This window comes from Bactrocera tryoni, chromosome 2 (genome assembly GCF_016617805.1).
Source record: "Bactrocera tryoni isolate S06 chromosome 2, CSIRO_BtryS06_freeze2, whole genome shotgun sequence".
Classification (NCBI taxonomy): Eukaryota; Metazoa; Arthropoda; class Insecta; order Diptera; family Tephritidae; genus Bactrocera; species Bactrocera tryoni.
This window is the reverse complement of record NC_052500.1, coordinates 69,604,497-69,619,066: the sequence shown is the minus strand read 5'-3', so window position 1 is coordinate 69,619,066 and position 14,570 is coordinate 69,604,497. Positions and strand designations below refer to the sequence as shown.

General features: G+C 42.0%; 1 protein-coding gene across 1 annotated transcript in view; it reads left to right on the top strand.

Annotated features, from left to right (window-relative positions):
* The window catches only part of LOC120769582 (myosin-G heavy chain), a 28,576-nt gene extending 14,006 nt beyond the window's left edge, over positions 1-14,570 (top strand). Inside the window, exons 2-7 of the mRNA XM_040096641.1 lie at positions 3,216-3,853; positions 4,008-4,613; positions 4,716-5,423; positions 8,142-9,750; positions 9,860-10,011; positions 13,692-14,570. Coding sequence (XP_039952575.1) covers positions 3,216-3,853; positions 4,008-4,613; positions 4,716-5,423; positions 8,142-9,750; positions 9,860-10,011; positions 13,692-14,219 — 4,241 coding nt within the window. The 3' untranslated portion in view covers positions 14,220-14,570. The remainder of the gene's footprint in view (positions 1-3,215; positions 3,854-4,007; positions 4,614-4,715; positions 5,424-8,141; positions 9,751-9,859; positions 10,012-13,691) is intronic.

The window sequence follows — 14,570 nt, the reverse complement described above, 5'->3', positions numbered from 1 at the left end:
CGGATGTACTGAAGCTATAATACCCTTTACAGCTGCATGTGTACATATTTTATATTTGACCCGATGGATTTGTACCATATATGCTAAAGTGTGAATAGCTTGCGTAGGAAAAAGTAACGTGTGCAAAACATCGCTACAGATGGGCTTTACTAAATCGTCTTGACAAACCGTATATAGCCTGTTCAGAGTATAATTACATTTTGTACCGGTTAGATAAGCGTTTTTTTAGAATAAGGCGCTCTTACTTAGAACGATTACCTTGAAAATTTTTCAACAAAACTGAGCTATTGGATGAACCCGAAATATGTTTGCTGAAGTTTTGAAAGCTTCTTTGGCAGCAATAAACCTTGTTATTTGACTTAAATTTCTGGCCGGTATGTGACTTTCCTTGTGCGGCTGTCAAATTTTCGAAATACGATGGGTGGTGCAGAACCGTGACGACGACATAGGTGTGAACCAGTGTGTGCTCATGATCGAAGGGCAATTCTTACTCACTAAATGGTGCAATTTTCCCGCAATTAGACATCGAAACGACCTAATAATTCTACATAGCTAAGATCTGTGAACGCTAGGTAGTCAGATGTAGATTACATCTTGTGTTACCCAAACAAAAGTGATAGGAAATGCATCGCCTTTGCGGAATGAAGTCCATTATTCTTTGAACTTTGGTGTTACCATGTTTCATCGGTGACCATAAAAACTGCAGAAACACTTTGGGATTAAATATACCCATATAATATTAAATAATAGTAATACTGTTGTGAACTTTTTAATGAAGTGAGCACAATTTGCAGAAACTCTATAATCGTAGGTTACGCTAGCCAGTCTCAACACTTCGATGTGTCTTATATCAATTTTGTTTAATACAAGGTCTGTCGCAAAAGAAACAGGACTGTTAAAAAAAAAACTAAAAAATATTAATATTTTTCAAAAGTTATATTTTTTCATTCAAAGTAGTTTCCTTGTGCTTCGATACAGCGTTTAGCCCGGTCAATTAGCATTTAAAATGCTAATTGAAGGTCATTTATCGGAATGCTCTTGAGAATATCGGTCGTCGCCTTTTGGATAGCTGAAATGTCCTGAAACCAGTGTCCTTTCAGGGGCAACTGAAGTTTTCCAAATAGGTAAAAATCACAGGGTGCCAGATCAGATGAGTAGGGTGAGTGATTAATGTTTAATATGGAGTTTTTTGTCAAAAAATCAGTGACAAGCGTCGACTGATGACACGGCGCATTATCGTGCAACAGGCGCCTGGACCCTGCCTCACGGTATTGTGGTCGAGCACGACGAATGCGTGACAAAAGACGCTTCATAACACCAAGGTAAAACAAAGCATTAATCGATTGGCCAGGTGGGAAGAACTCTCGGTGTACAATACGCTCGGAATCGTAAAAACAAATCAGCATTGTCTTTATTTTTGACTTCTGAAGACGACCGACTTCTGATCGTCACAGAGGTCCTCACGACCTCTTGGAATCGCTTAAACTACTCATGCACATTACTACGGGATAGCCACTAATCACCATAAACTTTTTTCATCATTTGAAATGTTTTCCCCAGTTTAAAACAAAATTTAATATTTTCTCTTTGTTCCAAATACATTTTACGACCGATGACCAAAAGCTGCTGTCACTTTTTGATCGATAACATCGATTGTAGTTATCCAATTGTCTTAAAATTTTTACGAAATGTCAACAAGAGATCAAGCTTTTTATTTCATATAGCCACCAATAGGTGGCGTCACCAGAAACAGTTATATTTAAAAAGTTCTGTTTCTTTTGCGACATACCTTGTATATACGTTTAACTACACCCTGATGCTCATAAAAATTACTTAGTGCAGTCTAAAGGAACAGGTGATAACCTTTTTTTCTGACTGGAGGGAAGATATGCTCCTCAATGCGATTAGCATACAATGGATCTGAGGTTTTACACCAGTTACGAGTAGCGAAGTGTTCCTGACCGTTCTTCACCACCTCCCTGACCCAAGCCCTTTTCAACTCTTCTTTCTTCAGGATGGACTAGCCTTCACGACGGTTGCATACACCGAGTGCCGCCATGTACCTTGCTTTTGCCTTCAACTCCTCCTTGCTTGCCTTATTCCGTGACCCTCTTTTGTTGCCAGAATTGGAAACCACGGTCACCTGCTCAAGAGAGCGAGAATGTTCCCATACGCTATAAAGCTGGTTTGGCAGTAGTGCTACATTCAACGCAACTTGCTCCCGTTGCAGTGGAGGTGTGGCCGCTGTCGACACAGCTCATAGAATCGCTGTGACCGCTGGTGGTAGCAAACTCGTCTCCTACCGACTTTTGGACTAATATCCCAGCCCACTTCGTTCTTTTGTTGACTTCCATGTTGAGTTTTATGATTCCGGGGTCTCTATCCCTAGCGTTTTATACCTCCGGCCAGGTACGTTTGGACAGATATATCAGCCCGCTTTGTTTCTTTGTTGACTTCCATGTTGAGTTTTATGATGCGGGGGTGTCTAACCCTAGCGTTTAATGCCTAGCGCCAGGTACTTCATTAGCAATGGCCGTTGTATTACCCAATATCCTACTTCTGGGAATTCAAATAAAGCAGTCCATCATGGTTGGGAAAATACGTCAGCCTTTGCTAGGAGCCGTCTGCCTGCAATGTAATGACTTTGACTAGAGCCAGCTTGAAATCATGACATTGTAAGCAGCGACACTCATTGCCCAGTCGACATCCGCGTGGAGGATACACCTTAGACGAATTTTTGTCATCCTTTTATTATTCTAAATTTCTCAGAAATAATAACGTTGAAAAGCTTAAATAACTCTGTCTATAAGGTAGGGGCGAGTAATAGCCAAATAATATGCCTATCTGAAGAATAGTCTAACATATCTTAATTTTCGGACAAGGCACGGAGGCTGACATTTTGGCAAGTTGCTTGATCATTACTTATATTCTTCATATTCTTCCGCAGTAATATTATTTTTTTTTTTTGGTTTTTCCTCTCCGTCTGACATATATTTTGGAAGGTTCTTTTGAAGATCAATTACGAGATCAAGGAATCCAATTTTTTTTTTGTCTCCCGCTTCTACCACAACTAAAAATTTGTTTGAAAACTCTCTTTCTCGTGAAAAATGTACCCCGAATCTCTAAACCAACCGCTAAAGCGGGAAATTCATAAAGAAATAAATTTCTTTGACTTGAATAAGTAATTTACATCTGTTATCTTATATCGCTTACAGACGCATCCTCATCCAATGAAGCCGTGCACTTGCAGCAGCGTCTCAAGAGCCTCAGCACTGAATTAGTCACCCTACGCAATCGGCTGCATGTTGGACAGGGACAACAAAACAACAACAACAGCAATAATAATAATAACAATAGCAACAATAACAACAACAATAGCCATAACAACACCAGCAATTGCAATGTCACAACGGTGAGTAACTTACAACAGCACCAACAACAACAACAACAACAGCAGCAGCATGTCAACAACACAGCTGGCTTGACCGGCCTCAATTTGCATGCATCCACACCGAATTTGCACAACAGCACGCAGCATCTGAACAATAGTAACACAACAACAACAAATTGCATAAATAATAACAGCTTGCAACAGCATCAGCAGCAGCAGCAACAGCAACAGCAACAACAATTGCAATTAACACACTCCACACTAATTCCCACACACGGCAGCAATAGCAGTAATAACAATAACAACGCCATTAACAAATCTAATAGCGGCAATTGCAATAGCAACAACAACAACAACAACACTAATAATAACAATGTATCCTTGACATCATGCAATAACGTCAACAGCACAAACACCGCATTTACGCACATCAATAGCAATAACAGCAACAACAACAATAAGGTGAGTCAGCTACGTAATCGGCGGCGTTGACAAGGCAATTTGCTGTTTATAGAAAATTACTATGTAATTACCTACCAATTACACACATACTAACTTCTATGTATTACTTGTGCTCTTTACTTCCACTGCTACTGCTTCTTCTTCTCGGCATTAGTCACATTTGCACAGCTTTAGCCACACATTGCCACATAATTCAACGCTTTCCGCCGGCAACACAGCGACTTTGCCGTCCGGCGCCGCTGCGGGCATCGTTTCCACACGCAACACTTCCATACCACATCCATTGCCGTCAACTATACAACAACAACAGCAACAGCATCATCAACAGCAACAGTCACACCACCAACAACACCAGCAGCAGCAGCACCTGCAGCAACAACATAACGCGCACACGCTTCCAATGCGCTCCTCGGCCAGCATTGGCGCGCACGTCCATCACCTTAGCCACCATAATTTGCCACCCTTCATACCGATTGCCCAGAAGCATCCAAGCGCCAGTCATGGCAGCAGTTTCAGCAACATTGTCGCACCCTTCGGCTACAGCAACACCAATGTCGAGCAGCGCAATGTGAGCAACAACTTTTTGGGCAGCCTACAAACACACCACAACAATGCGGGTCATAACAACAACAGCGTTGGCAATGGCGGCGCACACAAGCAGCCGCGTGAGATCGAGGACCTGATACATCTACCCGGTCCACTGACCGAGGATGCCGTGATGCGCACGCTGCAGGCGCGCTTCAACGACAATTGTTACTTTGTAAGTGCTTGAGACATTTTTAATTCCAGAAATTCCAAATAACCTCAGTTGAATAAACAATAATTTAAACACTAAATACAAAATACCTCTAACCACTTGCAGACCAACGTCGGCCCCATACTGCTCTCCATCAATCCCTATCGTGATGTTGGCAATCCGCTCACACTCACCTCCACCCGCTCATTACCGCTGGCGCCGCAGTTGAACAAGATCGTGCAGGAGGCTGTACGTCAGCAGACGGAGACCGGTTATCCGCAAGCTATTATACTTTCCGGCACTTCGGGTGCCGGTAAGACGCACTGTTCGATGCTGCTGCTACGTCAGCTATTCGCTGTCGCTGGTGGTGGTCCCGAGACGGATGCGTTTAAACATTTAGCTGCCGCCTTTACGGTGCTACGTTCTTTGGGTTCCGCTAAGACCACAACTAACTCGGAATCGAGTCGCATTGGCCAGTTTATCGAGGTGCAGGTCACTGATGGCGCCCTCTATCGCACTAAAATACACTGTTACTTTTTGGATCAGACACGTGTAATACGTCCGCTGCCGAAGGAGAAGAACTATCATATCTTCTATCAAATGCTTGCCGGTTTGAGTAGAGAGGAACGTATTAAGTTGAATTTGGAGGGGTATTCGCCGGCGAATTTACGTTACTTGCAAAGCGGCGATATTGTGCAGAATGAACAGGAGGATGCTGCACGCTTTCAAGCCTGGAAGACTTGTTTGGGCATCTTGGGTATACCGTTTTTGGATGTGGTGCGTGTACTTGCCGCTGTTTTGCTGCTGGGAAATGTGCAATTTATTGATGGACAGGTGAGTTCATGAAACGTTTATCAAGACGAAGTGTAGGCAGCATACAGTGTGAGATGTGCTTCATATTGGGACACTCTGTCTCCGGTTTTTAGCAGATTTCTTTAATAAGCCCTAGTATATTGAGTTGAAGAACAACGAGTATCGACTTTTGCAGCCTTCGTTTCTGAGACAATCGGGCATACATAATTGAAATGAAAAATTTATAACCGATCAAAGACCGTCACTCTGAGGAAACTGGGGAAATATTTTTCCAAATTTATAAAAGCTTAACCTCAAACGTACTTTGGTGACCACATTACCCGAGTCTAGAGCTACACTTTGATAAACACATGTTAATTTCGAAAAAAACTTCGCGAATCCCAGTGTTGAATAGGACTACTCAAATGACCCATTAGAAACTATAGAATTTTTCCATCTTTCCTGAAAATTGTGGATTCCACCCAAAAGAGCTGCGCCGTCTTAGTAGTCAAGAAGGAATTAAGCCGATTTTTGACACCCTGCTCTGTATTCCAGTGACGTCGTACTGCATCGACCGAAACAAACGGCTACAAGGCCGGTGAGGCAAAACTTCCTCGCCGCTGTTTTCCAAAAAATTTTTAACCTGTCTTGCAAACATGATGGATAATGGATAGTTACTGCCTCGAATCTTCTCAAAATTTTCGGACGGTTTTCGACAATCGCACGCTTCATTTTGATGAGTTGTTATTAATGGAATCACTAGGTTGTAGAAGCACGTGATACAACACTCCTTTAGGATTCCACCAAATTCAGAGCATTACCTTCATGACAGGTTTCACATATGATTTTTTGTATTTAGAGTTTTTGTACTGGATCGAACTTTCATCATTAGTTACAGTCCCATGCAAAAACGATTTCTTTTTGTAGCGTTCAAGCAGCTTTCTGACATGAAAACTCGGTTTTCAATATCACTTGGCTTCAGTTCATATGGCACCCTATTTTCTTGCTCCGGCTACTGCTACACATTTTCAAATAGCTGATCCCCATTTATTCCGTGAGCTCTTCTTGTGTTTGTAACAATCTTCATCGAGTAGTGCTTCCAGTTCCTCATCGTCAAATTTTTCTGTTTGAGGTTAGGATATTATTCACCTTCTAGAGAGTCAGGCTTGCTGATCTTGGTGTGCAGGAATCTAAATTTTGAGTTGCATATCAGTAGACAAATGCCCTTTGTTAAGGGGGAGGAAGCATCATGAGTCGGATTGCAGAACCTCAATCTACTAAGCCTAACCGACAAACAGAAAAGTTTAAAGTTAAGATATTTCTTACTTTCTGTAGGGTTGGTCATGCGTGCTGGTCTTAGCGTCCAGGAATCTAAATTTTGAGTTAAATATCAGTAGACAGATGTATTTTTTTAAGTGGGGAAAGCATCAAAAACTTGATTGCGGAACTTCAATCTGCCAAACCTAACCTACTGCCAACTCCAGATTCTCCCACGGATTTACCTAATTAAGTATTACTTCGTGGGAGTGATAAGACATTTAAGTCTCTTCTATGACACGGACTGACGGACGCCTACTTTGCTCTATAGGTCTTAGTTTTGTCATGATTGAGGCGGCCGCTTTGCTGATAGCTTTCCAGTTCTCAGTGGACTGACACATGAGTGTCATCAAATTTCCCACCGTAAAACTATCACCGAGTGTAGTTTTAAGCTTTTCTCTTGTGCTTAAAAAGCGAGGGCAATAAAAGAATACATGCTCAGAGTCTTCAAAGCACTCTGAACACGTCGGACAATTGCACTAATGTCGTGCTGGATTCCGTACAAGTAGCTTCTAAAGCACCCATGTCCACTTAGTTTTTGGGTTAGGTGGAAATCTAGGTCCCCATGTCGTCTGTCGATCCACGTTAGGCAAATGGCTTGTGTACGAGTGTCTGAAAGCTATCCGACTGCTTTCAGTTTCGCCCTCATTCGGGTCTAACTGCAAAATTTACTCTTGGGAATGGTGAGTGCGATTCTGCAGAGTCACAGTTTTTCATAAATGGAGCATAGGCTGTTTAAGCACTACCTTGAGGTACCTTCAAACAAAAATTTGGGAGCAAAAACCAGGAAAAAATATATCTGATTTTCTCTAGATGGCCTAACCCCAACAATCAGTCCAAGATATGTTTATCTATAGAGATATCAGAATTCAAATTGTGATAAATACGTTAAAAATCTCAAAAAAAAGGTTCTTAAACATTTCTCCTGGTGCAAATACTATCACTAGCAAAATATACACTTCATCTAAAAATAGAATATAGTTCTACCAACAACAATTAATAAGTTTATACTTGTATTAATAAATAATTATTTAATAAAATTTTCAAGCTCTTGTAGCACCCTGTTCCTACTTTAGCTAAAGTACAGTAATTGGTGTGTGTCTTTGCTACAGTACATCTTAACAAAACGGCAATTTGCCACAACATTGATTACTATGTACGTGGCGCACTGGTAGTACTCTGCGCTTGTAAATTTGTTGCTGTGAGTTCAAATCCCAGCAGAGGCACTTTTCTCGTTATGATGTTTTTATTCGGGTAATTTACGCCTGAATGTGATTTTAAATCGTGTATGTTGCGAAATTCATGACTGAACGGGAAAATATAGAATTTTTTTCTAATGTATTATGTATGCTATATTATTTTTATACCCTGAACAGCGCATATATGTATGTAGCTGTCATTTAAATCTCAATTTCATAAATAAATATATTTTCTTTTCCATAGAGCCTCGAAGTGGACGTCAAAGGTGAAGCCGAACTGAACTCCGTCGCCAGTTTGTTGGGCGTGCCGCCAGCTGCGCTCTTCCGCGGACTCACCACGCGCACACACAACGCACGTGGTCAGCTGGTGAAGTCTGTCTGCGACGCCAATATGTCCAACATGACACGCGACTGCCTCGCGAAAGCGCTCTACTGCCGCACCGTAGCCACCATTGTAAGACGCGCCAACAGTCTGAAAAGACTTGGCTCCACATTGGGCACTTTGAGCTCCGATTCGAATGAGTCGGTACACAACCAGGCGGATGTCGCATCACAGCACGCCTCTACTATTGGCGGCAACTCTGGTTCGAAATCAATGGCGGCCTTAAATAATGCTGTACGTCACGCCACGGATGGTTTTATTGGCATATTGGATATGTTCGGCTTTGAGGAACCATCACACGCACAATTAGAACATCTCTGCATCAATTTGTGCGCCGAAACTATGCAGCATTTCTACAATACGCACATCTTTAAGTCTTCGGTGGAGTCTTGTCGTGATGAGGGCATTGTTTGCGATGCTGAGGTGGACTATGTGGATAATGTGCCCTGCATCGATTTGATATCCTCGCTACGCACCGGCTTGCTAAGCATGCTGGACGCTGAGTGCTCCATACGCGGCACCGCCGAGAGTTATGTCGCCAAGATTAAGGTGCAACATCGCAACTCAACGCGGCTGGAGACGAAGCACGCGAGCGAACCTTATGATCCGCGCATGTTTATGATACGTCATTTTGCCGGGCGTGTTGAATACGATACCACCGACTTTCTGGACACAAATCGTGATGTGGTGCGTGATGACTTGGTCGCCGTCTTCTACAAGCACACCTGCAATTTCGGCTTTGCCACACATCTCTTCGGTTCGGAGCTGAAGGCATTGTACGCACTGCAGAATGTGCCACGCGGTCTCAGCTTCCGTATTTCACCCACATCACATACGGATCTATTGAATGGCGACGAACCGGTCTCGACGCTCACGCAAGACTTCCACACACGTTTAGACAACTTGCTGCGCACGCTGGTGCACGCGCGTCCACATTTTGTGCGCTGCATACGCAGCAATGCCAATGAAACGGCCGGCTGCTTCGAGCGCAAGATGGTCGTCCGGCAGATACGTTCACTGCAGGTGCTGGAGACCGTTAACCTAATGGCATCTGGTTTTCCGCATCGCATGCGCTTCAAGCAGTTCAATGCGCGTTATGTCGCTATGTTGGCGCCGTTTCGCCTGCATCGTCGCAGCGAGGATAAGGCGATGGAAGATTGCAATCTCATTTTAGAGTTTGCCATGGAGAATCCGCCGGTGTTGGATGGTTCCGTCACGCTCGCTTGGGCGCCTGGCAAGCGCCATGTATTCCTTAGCGAGGGCATGCGTCAGCATTTAGAACATCTGCGCGCGGAGATACGCACCAAGAGCGCCACATTGATACAGGCCACCTGGCGTGGCTGGCAGTGGCGCAAGAAGATGGGCGGTGTGAAGCGTACGCGCGGCGTTAATGGCGTCATAACTATGCTACCGACTGCGTCAAGCGCAACCAAACTGACGAAGTTGTTGCCCAACAGCGGCGCTAATTCGCGTAAGTAGTGTTGTTGCCGCTTGGCTCGGCGTGTAAAATGCAATTATGCAATTGAAATTAATTTTTTCATTCTCTCTTCTTTCATCACCTGTTCGTCGCTGCTGCACAGTACCGCGTCTATCGGCGAAATCTACAAATCTTATGGGCACCGTAACGCGTCCACGTCCGCAACCAATCGCAGGCACACCACCACCTGATCCGAATGAGAAATGCGACACAAAGATAATCCAGCAAACCTGCAGCCTATTCGGATTAGATTTGGTGAGTCCTCATTCTTATCCCTCTTAATCTAACAATTGCCGCCTATCAGCTTGCATTTCCTACTCATTCCCCTTGTTCCTTCACTATTAAACACTTGCATGCGCAACTCACACGTACGCCAGTACGAAAGGTAACATAAGTAGGTTTTGGTGATGGTGTAGGAAAGTTGATGTAACACGTTTGCTTTTGCACGTTTGAACTTTTTTGGAACTAAACTTTTATTTACTTGCATGTGAATCGGGTTTTGCTGTTAGAGTTTTTGTATCATCTGATCAAAATTGAATCGCACTGATAAAATAAGACTTCATTGTATCCTATTTTAATACAAATCTTCATTATCGCCTTCAAAATAGGTCCTCTTATTCCAATTTTTCATACACGTTTTTAAGTTTCGGCTAGGCTGGCCTTCAGTGTCTTCAGCGATTTTTATTTTTGGCGTTTTCGACTAATTTTTGGAGCGCCATTCGGTAGATTGTTCGACAGTTGCGATGTCAGACTCATAACGTCGCATATCATTACTAGTAATGAAGCATTTGATGAATGTAGAGAACTCAGTTACATTGTCATCTCTTTTACGACGTCTACACGTCATTGTTTCAGGTCAGTCTAGCATTGACACGCTTCATACCTAAAACATTAACGAGAATGCGTTGAGTCGATTCATAAGGGGTGTTGAAATCCTCTGCTATCTCTCTGATGCCAACGCGATAATTTTCAAGCACTGTCTCTTTAACTGTGCCGATGTTATCGTCATGAACGGTGGTGAATGGTCGACTAGCAGGAGATAAGTTTTCGATGACTTCACAACTCGTTGTTAAGGTTATCAATGATCTGGTGCAGCCTTCTCTCCTCTTCTTCCATAACTTGAGATAATTCTGATTGATTGAATATTGTAGTTATTATAGTGGCTAAAAAAATATCCGAAAAAATAAGTTGACAGCTGAATCTTTCTAATACTTAGTACTTAGACTTGGCTGAGTGAACTATGCGAAGTAAAAAGTCAAAACTGATAAAAATTACTGCAGAATTAGAAATTTACAAGCATTTTGTACACAATTTGTCGTCAAAAGTAAACATTACTAGGCAATACTGATAAAGTCGGCCATAAACCTAAAAGTCCCATCTATTGGAACAGCTTTAAAAAGGCGACTTTTAGGAAAATACGAAAGATTTTTGTAATTGTTTTACAATTATAAAAGTATGTCAGGTTAGGTTGAGTGGTCAATCCTGACATGGAACTCACTTGAGCGGCTTAGAACATCGGTCCGTTGTAGTACCTAAAATACTCCTATTTATTGGATCATAAGATCCTTACAAATCGACAAAACGCTTTGAGCCTATCAGAAATTTGTTGAAATGGCTAATGTGAGTTTCGGCTATATGTTCTTGTTTGCTGAAGATAAGACTATAGAGGTGTTTCAGCCTCAGTTGTACAAAGGCTGGAAAATGGAGGAGTAAGTCCCTAGTTGTTTCCACCTCATGCTAATTCATACAACTTTGACAACTACCTCCCGCCAAGATTCGTAGCCTTACCGCATGAATGCGTATTGGACAGTGTTCAGTATGACATCCAACGATTGCGGCAAGATGAACTTTCTGAAGGCAAGTAGTTCAGTAGATCCACAAATAGGCCAAAGAACCTTGCATTCACACGAGAGCTGATCTTTAACCAGCGCAAGCTGCTAAGGGTCATTGGTTCAGCGCTTGAATGGAGATCCAACTTCAAATGCGAACGGAGGAAGCTATCTAATCAGTTTTGCGGTTGCTGCGGCTGTGGTATTTAAGGGCTGTGGTATTTCGATACACCCAGTAAAATTAAATATTTTTTGAGTTACACGCATTTTACCGGTTGAAGTGATTCTGGTAGCAGTACTATTCATATATAGTATAACCACGTTCAATTTGGTAGAACGATATTAGCGCTGAGCGCACACTATTCGCTCAAGACTAGTGTAGGGGTGTCTAGACTCCTTATTTCTAGCATTAAGTTATTTAAGGACTAGCCTGATTTGTCTAGTGTCTGGCCATAGCGATATTGGCTGATGAGCCAGCTAGAACAGGTAGATAGGAATGCGAACGGGTAGGAGCTCCGTTGGCTTTTTGTCATCTAGCCATAGGAGCTTTTCATTTGGCTTTACAAAAAGTTGAATACAAGAATATAAGCGTGATTCCTCCATTACGCTGAGGGATCAATCATCTAACCTAACCTAACCTATGTTTAAAAGTGTAACCTATTAAAATATGAAAACATACCTGTTTTTTGAAAAATTTTGGAATTTATTTCCTCCGTTTATTGGAGTAGGCTTTTGTAACTTTAGGGATGTCTAAAATGTGACTAAGAAGTCTCAATATTTAAAGCAAAGTATAAAGATGAAGGTGGATTATGACTGAATTCTTCCAAATTCTGTAGTAAAATTTTGTTTTTTTTGGGTATAAGCTAAATGCCGAAATGTAGGCAACATTTTCTCATCAATATTTCAGGGAAGTCTAAAATGTGACTAAGAAGTCTGAATAATCGAACCTAAATAAAAAAGTGAAGCCAGCTAATGACCGAATTTTTACAAGTTCTGTTACACAATCTGTTTTTTTTTTTTGGGTATAAGCTTAGCGCCGAAATGTAGGCAGCATTTTCTCAACAATATTTTAGTTTATCTGGAGTTTCTTGATGCAATTCAATGTTAGTCAAACTTTTTCTCATCAATAATTTTTTAAACTGGATTTTATTTTAACGAAATGTAGAATTATTTTTCATCTTTAACATTTGTATTTAAGAACCCTTTTTTATTTACTAAACGCCGTAGTGTACACTAAGTTTTTTAACAAAATTTTTATCAGTCGCTAATTCAAATTTTCCTAATCACCTTGTATGCTTTTCGGCATGTCATGAGTTATAAGCAAGTTTATGTGTGTTCTTTTCGTTTTTTATTTTACTAAGTTTTTTCTTAAATATTTTTTTTAATTTTCTTAAAATTTAATTAAATTCTAAAAAATTTATATAACCCTAGAAAATAGTTTTCTCCTTCACTTCACCGCTACTCGTAAGCTATTTTTAATAAATATTGGTCTTTTTGTACTAAATGTTCTTTCCTCACTAACTTGCTGACACTTTCACTACATTCACTTCCTTTACATTTTCATGTCCACCAACTTTGCGCTGGTTGGTGTGTGTGTGCATGTAACCTTTCAACTTACGTCAACTAACTCGCCGCCATTTAATTTTGCTTTTTAATTTCCAAGCACTGATTTTTATCTCTTTTATCCCACATACCATGCTAACCTAACGCTAACTGCCAACCATAAACCACTAATCGCCTGTCCAAGCGCCTAACCAACATTTAGTTTGCACTTCCTACCGCACGTCACCCACTCAACACAAAGCTGCTTTCATTTAACCATTCACTGATTCCCATTATGTGGCGCAATAAATTTGTTTTCCTCCGCATTGGACATACTTCATCATTCATTGTTTGTCAAATGCCTTTCAATTGAATTCTTTTCTTATCTCTATGCCGCCTTTGTGCGACGCTGTCTTCTGCCGCATCCTCATCCTACCAATCATAATGCCGCTAATGTCGCTGATGTTGACGACGACAACGACGATGACACCGATGACGTCGTTGCTGCCAATGTTCAACGACAATTACTTACATACATGTGTCTGTGTATGTGTGCGTGTGTAGGAACGTCCGCCACCCGTGCCGCCGTCACGTGGCTACACCATCGCTGGCAGCCTGAAGCTCAGCTATCCGCAGAGTCGCATCATGAAAATGAATTTCCCCGAGGATCCACCCATCGTTAATCCGGCCGAACAACAGTTGCAGCAACAGTTGAAGAAGGGTGAAGCCGTCAGCGTTGTGGGCGCCTCATCGTGTCGCGGACACTTGATTGTCGAGCACAAAGGTCAGAGTTACCACGTACCGTTTCAGTATATGGAGTTGTTGCGTCCGTCTATGCCAGCTGGCAATGTGGTTGTTGCTGCTGGTGGTGGTGGCGGCAGTGGTGGCTGCGGTGTCACCAATAATCCAAATAATGCTGCTAGTGTTAAAAACAACAACAATAGCAACAATATGGCTAATAAAAATAGCAGCAGCACTGGCAATTTGACTAACAATTGCAATGCCAATAACAATGTTGGCGTAAATAACGGTAATAGCGGCAACACGAACAACAACAACGCCAGCAACACCTCGGCAGCTGTCAAAATTTGAAGGGGCGACGCGTTGTAGTGCATGCAGCCAATTGACGTGTGCGGCAGTCGGCAGCGCAGCTGTGACCACCAAAACAAATCGAAACGGCTTCCGTGGCAGCGCGAGTTTGCTGTGTGTGCTGCAGTGCATATCCGTTGAGGAATTTATGTGGCTGCAATATCAACAATTTCGCTTTTTTTCTTTTTATTACACAAAGACTGTAAATATATTTTGTAGATTTATGCACTAGCGTGTATATAAACAGACAGGCGTAGCTGTAAAATAAGTGGTTAGTATGAGTAAGGCATAATATAATATATTACAAGGGGTGTTCCAAAGTAAACAGGACTTTTTGAAACTAGCGCCCCCTGG